The following is a 21481-nucleotide window of genomic DNA, read 5'->3' on the forward strand; positions in this document are numbered from 1 at the left end:
TTGCTAAGTTTCAAATTCACAGACTGCCTTCTCCAGAGAGCACTCCAGAATTCCACTTTGTCAACACACCAACATCTGGAAACAACTGCTTCTTGCTTCAAGTCTTTAAGGAACCTTGTGGGTATCCCATTCAAAGTCAAACTCCCCAAAACCAACTCAGCCACAGGTAAAAACCAATCTGTGTAACAGCCACCTGCCTAATCTAATCTAATACTGCACCTGTTCCCTCAGGGGCCCCCTGTCCATGTCATTTGAACAAAACAGTTTTATCAAACTGGGCTTTGCCTCAAACTCTCCAGGCACACTCATGCCTCTAGGCCTCTGACCCACCCCTTGTCTTAATATTTACAAGGTTCCTGCCCTCAGTTCTGTGTTTAATCACCACCCCTGGGGCTTTGTCTAATAACCACCCCTCTGCACCTCACACCCTGCCAGCTTTCCCAGGACACTATCTGCAGCTTAATTTCTCTATAGCACTAACTACAACCAACAGGTATTTTGCAGCATCTTTCATCAGTCCTCTGCCCTCTGCTGACTGTGAAGTCCCAAACAGAATGTGTTTGTTCATGTACCACCCTTGCCATGAGGACAATGTCTCTCTACATAGATGTACTAAATGAAAACTGTTTGGACCCAAGATCAAGACTTAATGCTTCAGATAGCCAATACAAAAGGTTTCTTTCAGCATTTTACACAACTCTATGGCTACAAGCAGATGCTTTTAAATGATTCATAATCTCCTAGTTCACCTGTTAAAATTAAGGCTTTAGGGGCTGGAGAGCTGGCTCAGTGGTTAAGAGAATTGGCAGCTCTTCCAGAGGACCTGGGTTCTCTTCCCAGCACCCACATGGCAGATGTCTGTAACTCCCAGGGGATCCAGCACCCTCTTCTATCCTCTGTCCACTACTGTGTTTAATGTTTAGGTAATTCCTTATGAATATATGACATGCCCCAAGCTTCATAGACCCAACAGTTAAAATGTCACTGGAAAGCATCCAAGGCTATAGCAGATATTTCCCCTGCTTTGCTATAACTACTCACCTGCTGTTTCCACACTGTATGTAAAAATGTCTTCATTTATAACCTTTTTATTAAGTTGCTATAAAAACTCTATAAAAGGTTCCAGGTTGAACATGGAATTTGGAGTAACCTAAATCTGTGTTCACAGGTCATGGTCATTCCAGAATAAACCATCTCACCCCACATGTACACGCGTGATCAAGGGATGGTTCTAACTAGGATGCAGCCACTACAGAATCCAAGCTATTTACATAATGACTCTACTTTTACAGATGCCAAGCCCCATGTGAAACTGCAGCCTTTTTGCTGACTGTTCCTCTACACTGTGTGAAGCTATGTCACTGAGACTGGTTTAATAACAAGCTAGATGTCTAATAGCGAGGCAGGATTTTCAAGGCAGAGAGAATTCTGGGAAGAAGAAAGGCAGAGTCGCCAGTCAGACCAAGAGGAAGCAGGACGGGGAGAACAGAGAAAAGGTAACCAAGCCACTTAAAAGAACATAGATTAAAAGATGTGGGTTAATTTAAGTTATAAGAGCTAATTAGGAACAAGCCTAACCTATGGGCTGAGCTTTCATAATTAGCAATAAGTCTCCATGTCAATATTTAGGAGCTGGCTGGTGGGACAGAGAAGGACTCATTACAAATGTCACCCAGCATCCAGCACATATATCCACATAAGTCCTGAAAGCTTTAAAAAAAAAAAGTTGGGAACACAATGTCAAACACAGCAGCGCCATGTGCTAAGCTGGGTCTTGCCCAGTGGCTGACATAGCAGTTCATTTGTCTCCAGCCGTCAGAGAACACTGCAGATGCTCAGTGAAGACAGACCCAGACAGGAAAAACCTCTAAACAGGTTACAGTATGTTCAAAGATGTGTGTAGGCTTAAAAGAAAAAAATGGATATAGACAGTCATAGAAAAAGTAAATAGTTTATAAATAATAAAAAAAGAATATGCCAGATAGAGATGGAAAATACGCAGTCTGGATCCTATATGGTGTCTTGCTGACTTCAATTTTTTTTATTGTTGATGAACTATCGATAGCTGCTGAGAGACATTGGATTACGGAAACTGCTAAATTAAACCAACCTATATATTTTTTAAATGTCTTCAAAATGGAAGTCAAAAAATATGTTACATTGGGGAAGAGGTTATGCTTTTGTTTCCACAGAAAACAAAAGGCTATGGATTCATTCAAGGTTGACAGATCAGAGAGATCAGAAGAGACCCCCTGAAAATCCTGGCTACAGACATAAAGAAACAAAACTACAAGACAGGTGACGTATATTTTACCTGCTCAAACACAAAACAAAACAAAAAAATCATCTTTGGCTGGCTTGTGTACAAAACACAGTCCATACATGTATTAATGTAGATACATATGTTACCTTTGAAAGTTTGTATTTTTTCAGAGCAAGGGAACCAGACACCAATGAAAATGCGTGGCATAGGTGATCCAGCCTCTCAGAGTGTCTCTGTTGCAGTTTCCTCAGAGTTCTACCTCCAGAACAGCTTCAAGGCTGGTGGCTGAGATGGTCCAGCCTCTCAGGCTATTCTAGCCAGGACTTGACCATTATCCTAATTTTCTCAGGGTCTCTCAAAGATGTCAGTGCCCCCAGACAGCAGGATAGCCTTCTCTTTTCCCTCATAACAACCTTGTTTAAACTACAATGCCCACACCTAAAGAAGGAAGATTTTTAAAAGTTGCTCCCTTAGCTTTCTCTGTTTTATGATAATGCCCTAGGGGAACCTTGGCGGATTCCATGCCAGGCAAGGTAGACCTAGGCAGGGGAGACAAACATGCCAGGCAGGCAGAGCTTAAGTGAGAAGGTTTATTAGAAATGGGAGGGAGGGGAGAGGAAAAAGAGGTAAAGAGACAGAGAGAGGACAGAAGAGAAGAGGGAGACAGGAAAAGTCCTGTCTGCCCCAGGGGAACATCGGGAAAGAGAGTGTAAATGGTGGGGTCTTTCTTTTAAAGGGATCCTTTGCACCTGCATGCTGACCAGGGTAATGGCTGAGTGCATTCTGCCAGGTGACAGGGGCAGGCCAGAATAATGCCTGAATCCTTACCACCCTGCAAATTGTTTTTGCAATCCATTCATACAATTGCAGTCAAATGGTAACTGGTGACAGTCAAGTTGAATATATTTCTTGTAACTTGCTTCACAGTTTACATAAATAATAAGGCAAGGGAAAAAAAAACAGTCTTAACAGTGCACTGTAATCTGACTCCTCATCACCAAAATTCAAGGCAGAATTATGTTTTGTTCTTCAGATAAGAGCAATGTTAGAAGGGAGATGTCTAAGCATGATGTAAGTCACTCCAGGGACACACAGTCACATTTGTGTTCTAGAAAGAGGTGAGCAAGCTCATCCAGCCTGTTTTTGTACTAGTTAAGAATAACCGTTAGCTAGGCGGTGGTGGCGCACGCCTTTAATCCCAGCACTCGGGAGGCAGAGGTAGGTGGATCTCTGTGAGTTCAAGACCAGCTCGAACTAGTTCCAGGACAGCCTCCAAAGCCACAGAGAAACCCTGTCTCAAAAAAACAAAAAAAAAAAACAAAAAACAAAAAACAAAACAAAACAAAAAAAAGGAATGACCGTTCCACAGTTTAAATGGCTGTCAAATTGCCTTCTGAACACTTATGCTTCTATCCATAGACCTGGGATGCTCTCAGCCTGAGTCAGGGAACTCTCTTTTCCCAGTGGACAGCAGTCAATGCAGAGATTTATAGCTGGTCAAAGAGCTGAGAATAAGAGACCGTGGGGGTTCGGCTGCAAGCTCAAGACATCTTGATTAATCCCCCACTCGCCACCAAGGCTTGAAGAACATGGAGAAAGGGTGGGTGGGAAGAATATAAGACCTGGAGAACGGGGAGAACTGCTGTGAATACCATCTTCTGGGTATGATGTGGCAGTCGCACACAATGATGGTTACCTGCACAAGAGCAAACCAGCAAAAATTCCAGCATGGGTTGGGGAGGGGGTCTCAAGGCCCCACCCTCACTGAGGAGCTACTGGCAGCTGAAGGAAGTAGAACCATTCTTGGAGTGGGTGGCCACTGGTAGGCTACCTATGGACCTGTGGACCGGTCCCCACCTAGGCACAGATGGGCAGCACTAAGTGGACTTAGTACATTTATTTGAAAAAGAAGAGGAAGGAGAAAGATGAGTAGTCAGGAGAGAAGGGACTCAGGAGAAAATGGAAGATGGAGATGATCATATTTCATCATATATTTAATTCTAAAATAATCAAAATCTAAACTTTTTAGGAAATAAATAAAACAAACAAAATTGCTGAGAAAAGGGCTGAGGGATGGCTCATTCAGTCCTTGCTGTACAAGACTAGGGACAGAAGTATCCCAGCATCTACATCAAAACCAGACATGGGAGCACACTCTGTAATCCCAGAGCTGGGGATGGGGCTGGAGGGGGGGGGCAGTAGCCCAAGGCTCTCTGGCCAGCCAGTCTAGCCAAATCAGAAGCTCTGTGGTGTGCGGGTATGGGTGTGGTGGCTGGTGTAGTCATTTATGCCTTTAATCCCAGCACTGGGGACATCAAGGCAAGTGGATCTCCGTGAATTCAAGGCCAGCCCGGTCTCAGAGGTTAGGGGGACTAGCAATAGAGAAGACACCTGATATTGACCAATGGTCTCCACAGGCACATATACATGCATATAACACACACACACACACACACACACACACGCACGCACGCACGCACGCACGCACGCACGCACGCACGCACGCACATGGGACTGATAAATATGATTGAGAATATAAGTCTAAATAAGAATAATATCTTGTGACTTGCAATTCAAATTTCAATTCCATAACTAAAGGGATTTGGGAATGAAATAAATGTCACCTATGGTCCATGCTGCTTTGGGGCTGCAGCATGTTCCAACTGACCTCAGAAACCACCTGTCCCACAGAGCAGGACATAGCTCATTATCTCGTCCTTCACAGAAAATGTTTGCCAAGCCCTTCCTGCACAAATTATGCCCTTCCTTAAGGATGGACACTGTGACATGGTTGCTTCTGTTTAAGCTCTAATGGGACAACTTACCGACTAACTGTGTGACACACCCACCACTCTAAAGCTGGTTTTTCTCATCTGTAAAAATGGAGTTATTTCCTATTATTTAGTGCAGACTCATTATGAGTTATGGAGAGGTAACTCATCTGAAATTTCTAAACTAGTACCTGTCACACAGGAAGTTCTGAGGAAACATTGCTTACTCCTCACCAAGAGATATAAAATGTGTTATCAAAACCACCAGGTTTCCACCTAGCCATAAGATAATAATATAAAGTATTACATCACAAGAAGAAATTGTGGAGAAAAAAAATAAGAAAAACAAGAGAGAGATTTGGGAGAAAAGAGAAACGAAAAAGCTTTAAGAGACCGGGTCTGTAAAAACAGTTGGTGGCCGATTCCAGTGAGAAGTAGGAATGAGAAGGGGAGCTTCTTAACAGACCAAGGAGCTCTGTGCACTAACTGAACCCTAATGACCAAGTGGAAGTGCATTTCCATGAGGGAAATGCCTTCTAAATTCCAGGCAAATGACTTACAAATGAACTGGGGTCAAGTCCCTTTTTAAGTTGGGGGCTTCCTGTATTTGACATTCCTATACAAATGACAAGTATCCCTGCAGTCACTTCAGCATCTTATTATCCATGTGGAGTTGCTCATTAAGAGGAGACAGTTAGACAAAGGGCCCCTCTTTGGGCTGTTTGTCACAAAAGTCAACGGAGGTCAGGGACCATTTTTCTTATCCCTGAGTTTACATAGTATTCAGTGCTCCTGAACAGGAGGAGGAGGAGGAGGAGGAGGAGGAGGAGGAGGAGGAGGAGGAGGAGGAGGAGGAGGAGAAGGAAGAAGAAGAAGAAGAAGAAGAAGAAGAAGAAGAAGAAGAAGAAGAAGAAGAAGAAGAAGAAGAAGAAGAAGAAGAAGAAGAAGAAGAAGAAGAAGAAGGTTTCCATAAATAGAAAGCAACCTCATTCACCAAAACTGGGCTTGCACAGCAACTGTGAGGCAGGCACTGTGTAGAGAGCGGATACAACTTAACCTGAGGCTGAGCATTACCTGCCAGTGACTGACTCACTCATCTACCCAAAGCTAAATCCCTGCCTCTTCCAGTATCCTGAAAAACTACCTGCATGGTTCTCCTTTTAAATTACTGTTTCGGGGCTCTAAATCACACCTGCCCCATAAAAGGATTATTTTTAAGTTTTTTTAACTATTGTATTTTATGAATTACAGGTATTTTGCCTGCACATATGCCTGTGTAACATATGCACACCTAAGTGCCTGCAGAGGCTGGAAGAAGGCATCAGATTTCCTAGAACTGGAGTTAACAGACAGCTGTGAGCCAACTGTGGGTGCAGGGAATTGAACCCAAGTCCTCTGGCAGAGCAGCCAGTGCTCTTAACTGATGAGCCATCTCTCTGGACTCCCAAAAAAGAACCCTTAAATTTACAACTCCACAATCAAACAACTGTGTTTATTAGTCCCTTCCAACCCCAATCCCTATAATCCTAGCCCCACCATAGTTTACACTTAGGGGAAAGTCACTCATCAAACAAGTATCTTTAAGAGACTTGATACATGAGCCTCACATGGAGACTCTTAAGAAGGAGAAAGGATAGTATTGCCCAACATCTCTGCAAATATGCCAAGGAGAGTGGTTTAAAGCAGTGTGTTTAAGAGTGGCTAATGTGCACCTTGGCTAGATGCAAGTTGAAAACACTCACTGAGAATGGATCTGCTGGGACAGTCCCACGGAAGGCTTCGGCTTGAGGGTCAAGGTCATCTGAGCCACTGGACTGACCCTTGGTAGAGCGTCTGCCTTCTTGATTGAGGTATGCTTTGCCACTTGCTCAGGAGGGACCCAAGAAGACCCATGATTCTGTCCTCCAAAGACTGGTGACACAGTGTCCTGGGAAGCTGTGGTCTCGCAGGCTTTGCCCTTTGTCCCTGGCTTACACACACAGAGCTGAGGCCGGAGACACATCCCTCCATTCTGGCATGGTGGAACACAGCTTGCTGCAGAAGACAACAGAAGACATAGTTTTGAAGAAAAGCACAGTAAACTTCATTCATTCTTCCAAAGGGTTAACAGTGCAATTGGATGTTCCCCTGAGAAAATCATGACGGTGGTGGTGGTGGTGACATCTGATACCTGCTAGTGGCCACCTATGTGACAGGTACTTTTTGTATATACACACACACACACATATATATAACAAACTTAATCCCCAGAGACTGTTTTTAGTAGATATTTTATTATGTTTATTTTATGGATAAAGAAGCAAATTCAAAGGTTAAGTGGCTTAACAAAAAGAGTTAGATTTGAACCTAACCTAACTGGCTCAAATGTATCATTCTTAACCACTCTACTATAACTTACCTCTTAAAGTACATCACAGATTAAAAAAAAAAAATCTTAAAGTATCCTGTGGTGATCTGAATGAAATGGCCTGATAGGCCTATAGGGAATGGCACTATTAGGAGGTGTGGCCTTGTCAGAGTAGGTGTGGCCTCATTGGAGAGAGTGTGTCACTGGGGGTGCTCTTGGAGGTTTCAGATGTTCAAGCCAGACCCAGTGCCCCTCTCTCTCTTCCTACTGCCTGCTGATCTGGATATAGAACTCACAGCTACCTCTCCAGCACCATGTCTGCCTGTGTGCTGCCATGCTTTCCACCATGATGATAATGGACTGAACCTCTGAATGCAGGTGAGGTTCCTTGGGAGAATTGAGGTCACTGACTTGAACTGCATTATGGAATGTCAGAGGTTTCTGGCAAGCTCCCATCAGACCCTTCTGTATTTGTTGGAATTATTTATCTGCTGCTCCCCTGTTGATAGTCTGTTTCAGTCTTAAACTCTTCACCTTGAGACCACACTACCAAATTTCCTATCATAGTTAGTGCCTATTCAATTCAGTCCACTAAATAATTCCAGAAGAGATGAGAGACATTATATCTTAGTTGGGGTTTCTATTGCTGTGATGAAATTCTGTGACCAAAGGCAAGTTGAAGAGGAAAGGGTTTACTTGGCTTACACTTCCATACAACTATTCATCATCAAGGAAAGTCAGGACAAGAACTCAAACAGCGGGAACCTGGAGGCAGGAGCTCATGCAGAGGCCATGGAGGGTGCTGCTTACTGGCTTGGTCCTCATGGCTTGCTCAGCCTGCTTTCTTATAGAAGCCAGGAGTACTAGTCCAGGGATGGCCCCACCCACAATGGACTGGGACCTGCCCCATCGATCTAATTAAGGAAATGCCTGCTGGGCATTGGTGGCACACGCCTTTAATCCCAACACTTGAGAGGCAGAGGCAGGCAGATCTCTGTGAGTTCCAGACCAGCCTGGTCTCCAGAGCGAGTGCCAGGATAGGCTCCAAAGCCACACAGAGAAACTCTGTCTCGGAAAAAAAAAAAAAAAATCCTACAGCCCAATCTTATGGAGGCATTTTCTCAGTTGAGGCTCCCTTCTCTCAGATGACTCTAGTTTGTGTCAAGTTGACATAAAACTAGCCAACACAATAAATCACAGGAGACTTGATTATGAAGAACCATATGACCAACATCTAGCTCCCTGGAAACCTAATAGTTTTCCATAGGAAAAGATGCTCTTCCCATCTTGCTATAATATGATTCCTATTGGTCATAACAAATAAAAAAAAATGGTTGTTGAGTATCAGAATACCAGGCATTATTTTTCTAAATATTTGAGGAGAGAAGAAGATTAAAGATAGAACCAGCTTTGTAGAATACATGACTTCCATCAGTTAACCTTGGCCAGGTAACTGTGAGGGTTTCAGAAAAGTAGCTGCTAATTCTAAAGTGGTCCCTAAGAGCCACTCCTAAATAGGCTTCTAGAATTCAAATTCAAAAGCTCTGCACGTACAGAGTTAAGGATGCTAATTCACTACATGTTCCTGACTAAGCAAACTAGGTAGCTGGATCTGAGATGATGGGCTCCAAGTACTTGCCAGGCCACTATTATTTATGGAATGTCACAGGTTTGAATGGGCTCCACCCTAGTGAACAGAAGTAGCAGGAGAGAATACAGGACCAGGCTTTCCACTGGGGGCATTAGACAAAAATCAGTCCCTGGGTACTGTCATACATTCTTTATTCTCTCAATGCTTTCAATTAGGAGCATGTCTCAGTCTAACATCTGAGAGAAATTTCCATTCCTCCTTCCTCCCAGGGTGTCCTGCAAATACCTACTGATCTCTCAGGTAGGCTGCATGACACAGCTTGCAGGAGTTGGCACCCAGGGAAAGGCCAAGGATTGAAATCACACAACACTCCACTCACTGTGTCATAGGAACCTGTCTTTAGGAAACCATAAATGAATTGTGGGGAGGAGGAATGTGATTTGATCTTTTTTTTCAAATTTTGTATGTAATAAGAATATAGGAAAAGGGTAATTTAAAAAAAAAAAAAACACTAATTAAAATACCAGGCTGGAAAAATGGGTCAGTTGGTAAAGTATTTGCCATGCAAGTGTAAAGAACAGAGTTCAGATGTTTATGATCCTGAAATATCGGGCATGGTGTTCTGATCTCAGTATTGGTGAGGCAAAAACAGGAGGATTCCCTGGGTCTTACTGGACAGCTAGTCTCACCAAATTGGTAAGCTCCAGGTTCAGTGGGTGACAGTCCCAAACCAATAAGGTAGGGTGCGATAGAGGAAAACATTCAACTTTGATTTCTAGCCTCAAATACATACATACATACACACACACACACACACACACACACACACACACACACACACACACACGTACATGCAAACATACACACAGACTACATACACATACAAAGAAAACACTAAGGTTTCAAAAATAAATACTATTAGAAGAAAAAGAATATTCCATGCATTAGAATAAATGTCTTCAAAACTGTCCTTCTACAGTAAATTTTTGTAGAAGATATTTCATTTGCCCTACCAAGGCTAGGGCAGGAACCCCTTGGATCATGCAGCAGGGGTTGTCGCGAACTGGAACAGCAGGGACAGATAGATGCCCCTAATGCCCAATGCAAGCCCCTCATATGACAGGAAAATGCCAAACCTGTGCTCTCCCATCATGTTCTTTCATTCATTTTTTTTCCTGTAACATTGGGAAAAACACTGCATGCACAGTGTTGTTGCAGAATATTTGTTTACACTGTAAAGATGTGACTCTACCTAAGATGCCTTCTGATTGGTTTAATAAAGAGCTAAATGGCCAATAGCTAGGCAGGTGAGAATAGGTGGGATTTCCAGGGAGACAGAGGAAGAGGAGGAAGAATCTAGGCACATGGGTTTTGCTGGCAGACTCAGAGAAGTCAGACATGTTGTACTAAGGAAAGGTAAAGAGCCATAGGGTAGAGCATAGATTTAAAAAAACAATCAGAGCCGGGCGTTGGTGATGCATGCCTTTAATTCCAGCACTTGGGAGGCAGAGGCAGGCAGATCTCTGTGAATTCGAGACCAGGCCGGTCTCCAGAGCAAGTGCCAGGATAGGCTCCAATGATACACAGAGAAACCCTGTCTCCAAAAAACAAAAAATATCAGTTAATTAATTTATAAGAGCTAGTTGGACACAAGCCTAAGTAAAGGCCAAGCTTTCAAAATTAATAATAAGTCTCTGTGTCATTATATGGGGCTGACAATCCAAAGATAGTCTGACAAGAAAGCTGCCCAGTGCTACTCACTTCAGAAAAAGAAAAAGAGTATTAAAGTTTCTAAAGCCAGGCAAGGTAAGGCATGCTTAATCCCAGGACTCAGGACACAGAAGTCCTGCTAGTTGTAGGTGAGCCCAGGATACAGAATGAGACCAGACCTTTGTCTGTGGCAGAATAACAAGCCTTAGATGGCTGGATGCAAGATGAAAGCCATGTGCTGTGCCATCCTGGACAAACAAGAACACAGGATTCCCAAGAGGAGAGATGTCTGCCACTGTCAGACCTCCTGCCGGTAGCACTCTAGAAACACAGCATGGGGAGGAGAACCACAGAGCATGAGAGCTCTGCTGTGCAGAAGGGCAGAGCCCACCTCAGGAGGTGGAGCAACTGGAACGCACAGAGCAAAGAAGGGACCCTAGGGACCTGCAAATGGAGCTCCACCAATTACCTGATACCAAGACAGCAGATACAGGATGAGGCCAGAGAACAACCACATCAAGACTTGGAAGTGGCAAACATCCAGATCTCCTCTAGGATGCAGATCTGCTTCTGTGGTGCTGGAGTCAGGACATGAAGCCAAACCCAGAATCAAACTCTTTGAAAAGGACAGTATAAGGTGTGGCAAAGAGGACTGCCACAAGTTCGAGGAGAGCCTAGGCTGCATAGCAAGTTTTGGGCTAGCCTGGACTACATAGTAAGACCCTGTTAAGAGAGAGGAGGGGGCAGGAGGGAGGGAATAAATAATCAGTATCTAAACATAAGAATAGACAAGAGGGGCCCTGGAGAGATGGCTCAGGGGTTAAGAGCACTGACTGTTTTTCCAGAGGTTCTGAGTTCAATTCCCAGCAACCTCATGGTGGCTCACAACCATCTGTAATGTGATCTGGTGCCCTCCTCTGGCACGCACTGTATACATGATAAATAAATAAATAAATCTTTTAAAAAAAAGAATAAACAAGAGTAGTGCCCACAGGAAAATGAAAATACACACCAATTAAACTTAGATGAAAAATACTTAAATGAAATGCTGATAGGCCAAATATATCAATCTTTCAGTAGCAGAAAAGTAAGTGGAATTAGTTCTAGAAACATAAGGAAGGCCCTACCAAACAATGTAACTCCCCATGTCTAAAAAAGATGAGAATTTAGCTCAAGGAATGCAGAAAAGCTTCCAGTAAAATCCATGACTTACTCATAACAACAAATAAAAACTGCTTGCCAACCCTGAATACACTGGGATTTCCTTATTCTGCTAAGCGGTATCTACAGCAAATCCTACAAACAACATACCAAGATCCCCAGCAAATATTACAAGCACACAGCAGAAGCATTCCTGTCAATGCTGGAAACAAGCCTAAATGCTCATTATCATCCCTAACAAGGCCCAGGCAACATGACAAAGCAAAAACAGAAAAAGGGCTATTATGCCAGAAAACAAGAAGCAAATTTATCAACTTTTGTAGTTTCTCTTATTATGTATACAAGTTACTGGAAATCTACATACTATCATAACTGATAAGATAGATCTTAAAGAGCTGGGTGTAGTATCTTTCCCTATCACTCTCCACCTCCTTATACCTTTGAGGCAGGGTCTCTCACTGAACCTGCAGCTTGACATTTCCACTAGGCTGCTGGCCATCAAGCTCCCAGGGTCCAATTATCCCCACTTCCCAGCTCTGCCATTGCAGGAACACAAGGCCATACCTGACTGTCACATGGATACTGAGAATTTGAACTAAGATCTTCACACTTGTCAAGCAAAGACTCTTACTCACTGAGCCATCCTCAACCCCAGGATGCTTCTTTGTAATATTGTTTTGAATTACATGATCATGTTGCAACTTTCCAATTAAATTTTAAAATAACACCATGTACTTTTATGGATGCCTATAGACATGCCAGACATGTACAGCCCAACCTGCAGACCATGGCCATATGCAACCAACGTGTAGCCCAACACAAAATATTGAACTTACTTAAAACATTCTGGGACTGGTTTCACAATTTTTGTTTACTTTTGTAATGCCAGAATATAAACTTTGTGGATGACAATGTCGTATTTCAGTGTCAGAAGGTTGGATGCGCCTGTTAGCATCACACTAAGTTTATGACAATATCCTCTCTGAGAAGGAAGAGAAACAATACCAAAGAAAAAGATATTTCACTTAATGAGAATTTATTCTTATAGATTTGTTTTGGTTTGTTTGTTTTTTGTGTTTTGTTTCATTTTGTTTTGTTTTGAGATAGGGTCTTGCAATATAGCCCAAGTTGGCGAGGAACTTATGTTCCTCCAGCTTTAACCTGCTGAGTGCTGACATTACAGATGTATATCATCATTCCAGATGTGTATCATACATGGCTCAATTTTTTTCTTAAAAATAAAAGATGAGAGACTGGAGCAATGGCCCAGTAGTTTAGAGCATATACTGTTCTTACAGAGAACCAGGGTTCAGTTTCCAGCACCTATGTCAGGCAGCTCTCAACCACCTTCAGTTCCAAGGGTCTAACCCCTCTTCTGGCCTCCAAGATTCCTGTACTAGAGAATATACTAATACACATACACACAATTGAAATAAAAGATAGTATCAAATATAATAAACTATGGGTAACTGATGCGTAGGTGGGATGGAGGGGTTGTGGGGGACATGGGAGGATAGAAGGGAGAGTGAACTGGGATTGATGTGTAAAATAAGATTGTTCCTAAATTAAATAAAATTAAAAAGAAAAAATGTCAATGTTTTAACTAGCAAACAAAAGGCGTCTGGGAGTGGGGTGAAGGAGTAATAACATAGTGGGGTCTGTCACAGCTGGCAGAAATCTCCACCAACCCAGAATGAACTCAGGACTTGAAGAATACCAGTGTCGCTAAGATCTGGGAGAGCAGGTGGGCTACAAAAGCTCCTCCTTCCTTACCTCCCCAGCTGGCCTTGCCAAACCACATTTGTCATGTGAATCGGTCACAAGTGGATCAATGCTCCATTCTGGGCCCAAATGGTAAACAGTTTCAAATTTCTCTCCACTGGCAGCTACTCAGGGTTGACAAAGCTAATCCTAAAGTTCTCTCAAAGTTCAGTGACTTTATTTTTAGGAAACGACCCATGCCCTGAAGCCCGACCTCCTTTGCTTCTCATCTAAAGGCACAGCCCTTGGTTATATTTAAAGCCTGCCCCAACCCACACAGCTCTCTCTTCGACTCCCTGCCCCTTGCCTTCCTCTCCAAACAAGTTGCAGCATGTCTGCCACCATGTGTCCTGGACAGAAATGTGAGCTGAGCTGTGTCTTCGGTGATCTAAGGCAGCAGGTGAGAAGTTGCTCCCTGTGTGGCTTCAGGGCCCTGCCCAGCTGCCCTTTGAAGTTATTCAATTCGAAGGAATATAAGAAGCATAGGATGAGGTCACAAGCTGTAGAAGACTGATCTAACTTATCCTGTACCCAAACCCAGATAAGTAATGTGATCTCCTTGTAAACAGGCCTGGGTAACCTCAATCTCAGTCCCTAAAGACAGAAATAATAGCATCATAACCTCTCAATGACTGCTCTAGCCAGTCTTCTGCAATGACCAAGAATTAACTGAATTTTCTAGAAGGAAGGGTGACACATCATCAAGCACCAATACACCGAATGGACCTTACGGAGCTTCCATCAATGTGAAAATCCATTTGAAATGCCTGAGGCATGTACATGTCTGTCTGTCCTGTCACCGGTATGTTTGCTGTCATTACCCCCATGTCTCTCTAAATCGGACGGTAACATCTCACAGACTTTAACACTTAACACCCACATGGTGTGACATTCTAAGCAGCAAAGCCTCACCAAGTAGATAGTTGGGTGAGGCACAAATCACATGGAACTTGGTTGCCAAGACTGTGCCCAGAATGGCAGGGTCTCTTTCAGGAGTTTGATGCCTTTATGTCACTCTGCAGTCTCCAAATGCTGTGAAGGTTTCAGTCAGGTTCTCTACCCTGAGCTCAGTAGGAGTGTAGATCACCATGTATTTAATTTAAGATCGGTGATTAGCTGGGCCCAACGCACGGCTCCTAATGCCACCAATAACTGTAAAAATCACCCACTGAAAATAACAAATCATGTTGCATAATAAAAAACAATACACTTTTCTGGGTTGTTTCTAGTCTTGCTTCTGCCATTTTATGGAATTTGTTTGTTTTTAAGTTACAGATGGTCAGTGTGAGAGGGGACCAAGTTAAAGTCTACTATACAAATTCTAACTAATTAAAAAATAGCAAAAAGGGAGGAAATAAAATCAGAAAATACCACTAGAAAATAAATAGTAAATGTTATCTTCAATGCTTCAATGAAGTTAGACCAAAATCATTTCTTTAACAAAAAAAAAAGAAAGAAAGAAAAGAAAAAAGAAAAGAAACACCCATGTTTGGTGGCAGAGGGCTTTAATCCCAGCACTGAGGGGCAGAGGCAGGTGGATCTCTGTGAGTTCTGCCTCCTTCAGGAGTTTGATGCTTTAATGGCACTTGGCAGTCCTCATGTGTCCAATGCCCTTGAGCTGTGCTACAGAAGGCTTTGGTTCTCTCCAAGGCAGATAGATCTCTGTGAATTTGAGGCTAGCCTGGTCTATGACAGCAATTTTCAGGCCAGCCAGAGCAACACCGTGAGACTTGACTGGAAAGAAAGAAAAGAGAAGGAAAGGAGGAAGAGAGGAAGAGAGCAATGTAGATAATAATGCATACATGAAATTTAGTAGATCTCATCCTCAGAGAGTCCAACCCAGAAGATACTTCATTCTGCACATGCAGATATAACAAAATCCAGGAGGAAAAAAATCCAAATGCAAGCATTTCAAATCAAGGCTACTCAACCTGAAAGTCAACTAGCCAAAAGCATTCTTTGGAGTCCATGCTTGTGACAAATGGCTGAGTGTCAGTCTGACAGGCCCAGAGTTTCAGTCACAGGCAAGTGATCCAAAGAGAGCACAGGGCCAAGCTGAAACCAATTCAACTATACTGTCCAAAAATGTCACCTGCCCACACTGCAGGCAGGAGTTCTCAGTCGGGCTAGCTCTGAGTCATTTTTTACTCAATGAAACAAAGATTAAACCCATCTAAGGTTTTCCCTTTTAACATTAATAGATTAAATTTATTTTGTGTTTTCATGGTAGTAAATGCCAGTAGGCAGCTGGTAAGTGCAAACTCCTGGCCATTTTGGAATCGGCAGACGTCAACTATGAGGTGCATGGAAATCACTCTAGATGATGTCTAATGGGAAGACAGCATGCTCTTAAATAATCTTAAAGCATGTTTTAATATCATCCATATTATCAACAGTCATAGTCTGAACAGTGAGCCCTTCTTAGATGCTAATAAACTTTGGGTAAAAATGATGGAGAGTTTTTTTCCAGAAAATCCGAGTCAAATATGTAGTACATACACCAATTTTTTAAATCACTACGTGGAGCTGGAAATTAAACAATTAAGAATGCTTGCTGCTCTTGCAAAGGACCCAAGTTTGGTTTCTAACCCCCACATAAGGCAGCTCACAACAGCCTGGAATTTCATCTCCAAGAGACCCAACACCCTCTTCTGGCTTCTGCAGGCACCAACACACACAGCATACACAAACCCATATATGCACGAGAGCCTTAACTAGACAATTGATCAATATCTGTGAGTTATTATATTGAAATAATAAGGGGTCTGACCAGGTACATGACTCAGTGGGTAAAAGTGCTTACTGTACAGGCACAACAACACAAGTCAAATCGGCACTACCCACATAAAAATCTAGGTGTGGCCCCACATGCCTACAACTCCACAGCAAGGTAAGGGGCAAAGACTAGAGTGGGGGAGGTGGCTTGTTGACCACAAACCTAGACCCAGGCCCAGTGAGAAACCGTGTCTCAAGGGAGTAGGGTAGAGCGATAGAACAGAACACCCAATGTTTTCCTCTGGCCTCCACAAGCACGCACGCACGCCCACACACACACACACACACACACACACACACACACACACACACACACACACACAGTAATTAAATCAAAATTTAAAAGAGATTACCATAAAAGATAAAGATGCAAAGAACTCTTAGAGAAAGAGAGTGCCAATGACCAAAAGTCTAAAGTGTGACTTGTCCTGCAAGTGTGAGAAACAGGATGGTGTGCATCAGATGATGAAAACACGGCCTCCTCCCCCAGCTCCATGCCTTTAGGCAAGTGTGACCTGTCCCTTCAATAAAACACTGAGCAGGAACTTGACACTCTGCTGCATTGAACACTGTCATATGCCCCAGAGATAGAACCAGAAACAGGAAATGTACACCTTACAGCCCAGCCTAGACAGTCAACCAGAAGCACCGGCAACTGTAACAACCAAAGAGAACAATGTGCAGTGTGGGATTTCCGGAGGGGTCATAGAGTGAGGGAAGAGCACTGTGAGACCATGAACTTAAAACATGAATGAGGAGAGAAAGCCAGAGCATGAGGCTCAGCATTAAAATGGATCTCTTGTGGCCTCAGTCCTCAGCTTGAAGATGGCCATCTTCTTCCGGTGTTGTCATGTGATCTTCCCTTGGCATCTCTGTCTAAAGACACCATTAACACAGGATCGAGGTCTGCCCTATTTACCTCTCCTTCATGAAGGACCTCTTTAAAGACAAGTGTTCCAAATGTAGTCTGCTCTGGGGTCCTGGATTGGATATGAGTTCATCCTCCAAAGGTTCTCCTCAGTGTGGAGATGTTCAGAAGTGGCAAAACCTTCAGGAAGTGGAGGGTTGGACATTATTAAGCCACCGGAGGCACTGCCCTGAGAAGAGGTGAAGTAGTCATCTAGGGATACTTTCTGCAAAGTGGGTTGTTGAACTCTGGCTGACACTCTGGCTTTCTGTATGACTTGTGACCCCTCTCACACTTGCTCCCATCAAGAAGTCTTCATGGAGGAAGAACAAATGGGACTACCCAACCTTAGACTTCCAGCATCACACACACACACACACACACACACACACACACACACACACACACACACACACACACACACACCGGCCCAGTGTATGCATATGCCAAAGCCACCTTAGCAAACCTACCAACCAGGCAGCTTAAGCAACAGAAGCATACGGCCACACAGTTCTGGAGGCCACAGTCTAAGGTCAAGGTATCAGAGGGGCTGTTCTCCGTTGATATCTGGGAGAAAGACTATTCCATTTCCAGATTCTGGCAAGTGGGCATTCCCCAGCTTGCAAGTGGTATTATTCTCGCCTCCATATGTCTTTCTTCTAGTTGTTCCTATACTTACAAATCTTCTTTCTTTAAGGGCTTAGTCACATTGGATTAGCCCCACCCACAATACTCATTGGCATGCAGGTTAGCATGATCCCATTTTAGCTAACTATACCTGCATTGACCCTTAGTCTACAGACAACAATTCCCAAGGTTCTGAGGGCTAGGATTTCAATATATGAAGAAAGTAACATTTTAATATATAATACCAAGTTATTATCATAGTTGACTTCTGTTTTACTCACAACATACATCAAACCTATCTCTAAATCCCATAGGCTCTTCTTTAAATGTATTTTGAATCTGACCATTTTTCTCACTGCCTCCCACAAACCCCTTCTCTGGCAGTCTTGCCCCCTACTTCTATTCTCCTGAGGACAGCCAGAGGAGCACGTTAAAACAAAACCAGATGACCTTCTCTGCTCCAAACCCTCTTGTGAAACGTAACCATGGCATGACTCTCCCTGAGTCATCACTCCTGTCACATCAGCCTCCATGCCAGGTGCCAGGCCCTGAGCTGGCCTCCACTGCAGAGTTCTTGCACTCAGCTGATCCTATATCTGAGATACCCTTGCTAGATACTCACAGGTTGCTTGTGTCATTCAGCTCCCCAGGAAGCTGTTCTCCAAAACATCAACTCTCTGCCTCTATTGTCACCTCCCTTGTTTTGCACTTGGAGGTACTTCTCCCTCCTGAACATTGTCATGTTTTTATCTGGTCACCCTCTGAGATAAAGCTCCACATGAAGGGAGAGACAGTGGATGCCTTCGCCCTTGGGCCCCTGTTCTGGGGTCGGCATCTGCTAGAATGATAATCCAAACCACCCATGAAGAATGAATCCATGGATACAGGTGGAAAGAAAATATACTCAAATGTTAACATGAATGATTACCTATGATGGCAAAATTCTATCATTTACTAACTTGTTTAAGTTATATTACACTTTGCAGATTTTCTAATGGTCTGTAATTACTGTTACAGTGCAGCAAAAATCAACATTCCGTTTTCAAAAAAGAAATGTTACTGGCTTTTAAAGGCTAGTTTAAACACACTTCAAGTTTTAAGACTGTAACTTATACAACACAAACAATGTAGGAGCTAGGATGCCATGCACTAGACTTTACAATAGCCATGTTATATTGAGACACAGTATTTTAACTCTAAAAGCAACTCTTCGACTACTATGATCGGTTAGTAAATCTGGTATTATCTGCATGTTTAATTTATTCAAGAAACAGGCTTCTCTTTATATATTTATGTAGCATGACTATATGCACATGTGTGTTTGTGTGTGTGTGCACATGCGTGCTTCAGCATGCCAAACACATGTGTGGATTTCAGAAGATAACTGATTGGAATAGGTTCTCCCCTTCTACCATGTGGGTCCTGGAGATCAAATTCAGCTATCAGACTTAAACAGCTAATGCCACTGAGCCATTCACTGGCCCAGAAAAGCTGACTTCGTTTATTTTCATCAACCAAGACTGTTAAACAAGATAGGCCTTTAAATTTTTTTTTTCAATTAGAGCAATCAAAATAAGCTTTGTAAAACTAAAATGACTATCAACTTCAGAATGAAATCTCTCAAACTTGTTTTAAGATAAAGTGAGGGGGAAAACTAAGAAAATAAAATTTAACTTATTCTAATTTGGGAGGGTCATAGTGGCTAAAAGCCATATTCCACAGAAGCCCGATGGCTAACAGACTGAAGAATGAGGCCCGTTTCTAGTATCTTGGTGCCTCAGTTCTTCCATCTATAAAACGGGAAGGATAAAATGAGGGATTCTGTGTAGAGTCCTTAACACAGGCAAAGCACTTAGGGTAATCTGGAAATCAGGGCAGCACCAGACAGGTGTCAGTCATTATGCCCCACCCTCCCTACCCCTAGTTCATCCCACCCACACCCTAGCACAGTGTGTGGGGGAGTGCAGAGAAACAGGCTTTTATTTCAACCACTGGAATTTTACACTAACCTAAAACAGCCTTCCTCATTGAATCAAACACTTAGCTACTGTTGTTTCTTTCTTTCCCACACTTAATCATTCAGAGTAAAAAACTGTCTGCAGGAAAATGCCAGTAGGCCACACAGAGCCAAAAAATAATAAAAATAAATAAATAAAAACAAAGCCACTGTATGATCCTCCTTAGACATTTCCAACTGATCCTCACAACTGAATGAAAAATGGCTGAGTCAGAACCTTTTTAAACCACCACTTGAGTTATTCTGACAGCATTCCTGAAGGTAAATTAATAGCGGTATTATATGACTTTGGATGGAACACTCTGGAAGAAATGCCATCCACACCGTACCAAGGCTTTTCCTCCCTAAAATAAAAATGCTTCCAAAGGTCACTGATGCCCAAGTATCATTAGCAAGCACATACACTGGGCAGGCCATGGACACAGCCCCAAGGACTGGGACAATTAAACTCTTCCACTGGGCAGGCCAGCAGTTGACACCTCACTCTGAAATCCGAGGTCACTCCTCCAAATGCTTCTGCAAGACCCGAGACCTGTTTGCAAGCAGTTAATCCTCTGGCTACTGACCCTTTGCTGTGAAATGTAACCTAACCGCTTCCAGAAATTAAAACTGAAATAAAACTGTAGATTCCAAGGCCTGCAAGGACACAGCTGAAAGGACTAAGCAAAGCCCTCCTTTCAAAACAATAATCCATAAAATTAAATTTTATAATGGGTTTTCTCATCACTGGCATTTTTATAAATAGAGAAATTATCCTAATAAATACATGAATTTCAAATGTTCCTGTTAGGGCAAAGGGTGTAGCTCAGCAGTAGAATGTGTGTTTCACATGGGCAAAGGCCTAGATTCCATCCCAAACATCCAAAAATATAAACAAATCAAATGTTCTTTTATCCATATACTGGGATGGCTTTCCTTGTGTGTTTACATTGTTTGGAGGTCTGGGGAGATGGTTCAGCAGGTGTCTTAGTTAGGGTTTCCATTGCTGTGAAGAGAAACCACGACAGCAGCAACTCTTACAAAGAAAGCATTTACTTGTGGTGGCTTGTTTACAGTTCAGAAGTTCAGTCCATTATCATCATGGCAGGGCATTGTAGCATGTAGGCAGACATGGTGCTGGAGAGGTAGCTACCACATGCAGGCAACAGGAAGTAGACTGAGGGTCACACTAAGGGAAGCTTGAGCAAAAGAGACCTCAAAACCCACCCCCACAGTGACATACTTCCTCCAACAAGGCCACACCTATTTCAACAAGGCCACACCTCCTAACAATGCCACTCCCTTTGGGGGTCATTTTCTTTCAAACCATCACAGTGGGTAAAGTTGTTGCAAACTTGAAGACCTGAGTTCAGTTCCCCAGCACCCATGCAAAAGCCTCAAGTGAAGGCTTGTACTAAACCCCAGAGTTGGAGGGAGAGACCCATAGGGTTTCCAGGCTAGGCAGTCTAGATAAAGCAGTATATTATCGGTAAGCAAATAAAAGTTTGAATAATAGCCTGGTGGTGGTGGTGCATACCTTTAGTCCCAGCACTAGGGAGGCAGAGGCAGGCG

The 21481-nt window shown here is 43.0% G+C and overlaps 1 protein-coding gene across 5 annotated transcripts in view; it reads right to left on the reverse strand.

Moving 5' to 3' along the window:
• Nucleotides 1–21481, reverse strand: part of Ltbp1 (latent transforming growth factor beta binding protein 1) — a 373886-nt gene that overhangs the window by 319445 nt on the left and 32960 nt on the right. For all 5 annotated transcript variants that reach the window (XM_027426071.1, XM_027426069.1, XM_027426070.1 and 2 more), the window contains exon 3: nt 6777–7068. In XM_027426071.1, the coding sequence (XP_027281872.1) occupies nt 6777–7068 (292 nt within the window). The remainder of the gene's footprint in view (nt 1–6776; nt 7069–21481) is intronic.

The sequence above is a fragment of the Cricetulus griseus genome, chromosome 7, assembly GCF_003668045.3.
Source record: "Cricetulus griseus strain 17A/GY chromosome 7, alternate assembly CriGri-PICRH-1.0, whole genome shotgun sequence".
Taxonomy (NCBI): Eukaryota; Metazoa; Chordata; class Mammalia; order Rodentia; family Cricetidae; genus Cricetulus; species Cricetulus griseus.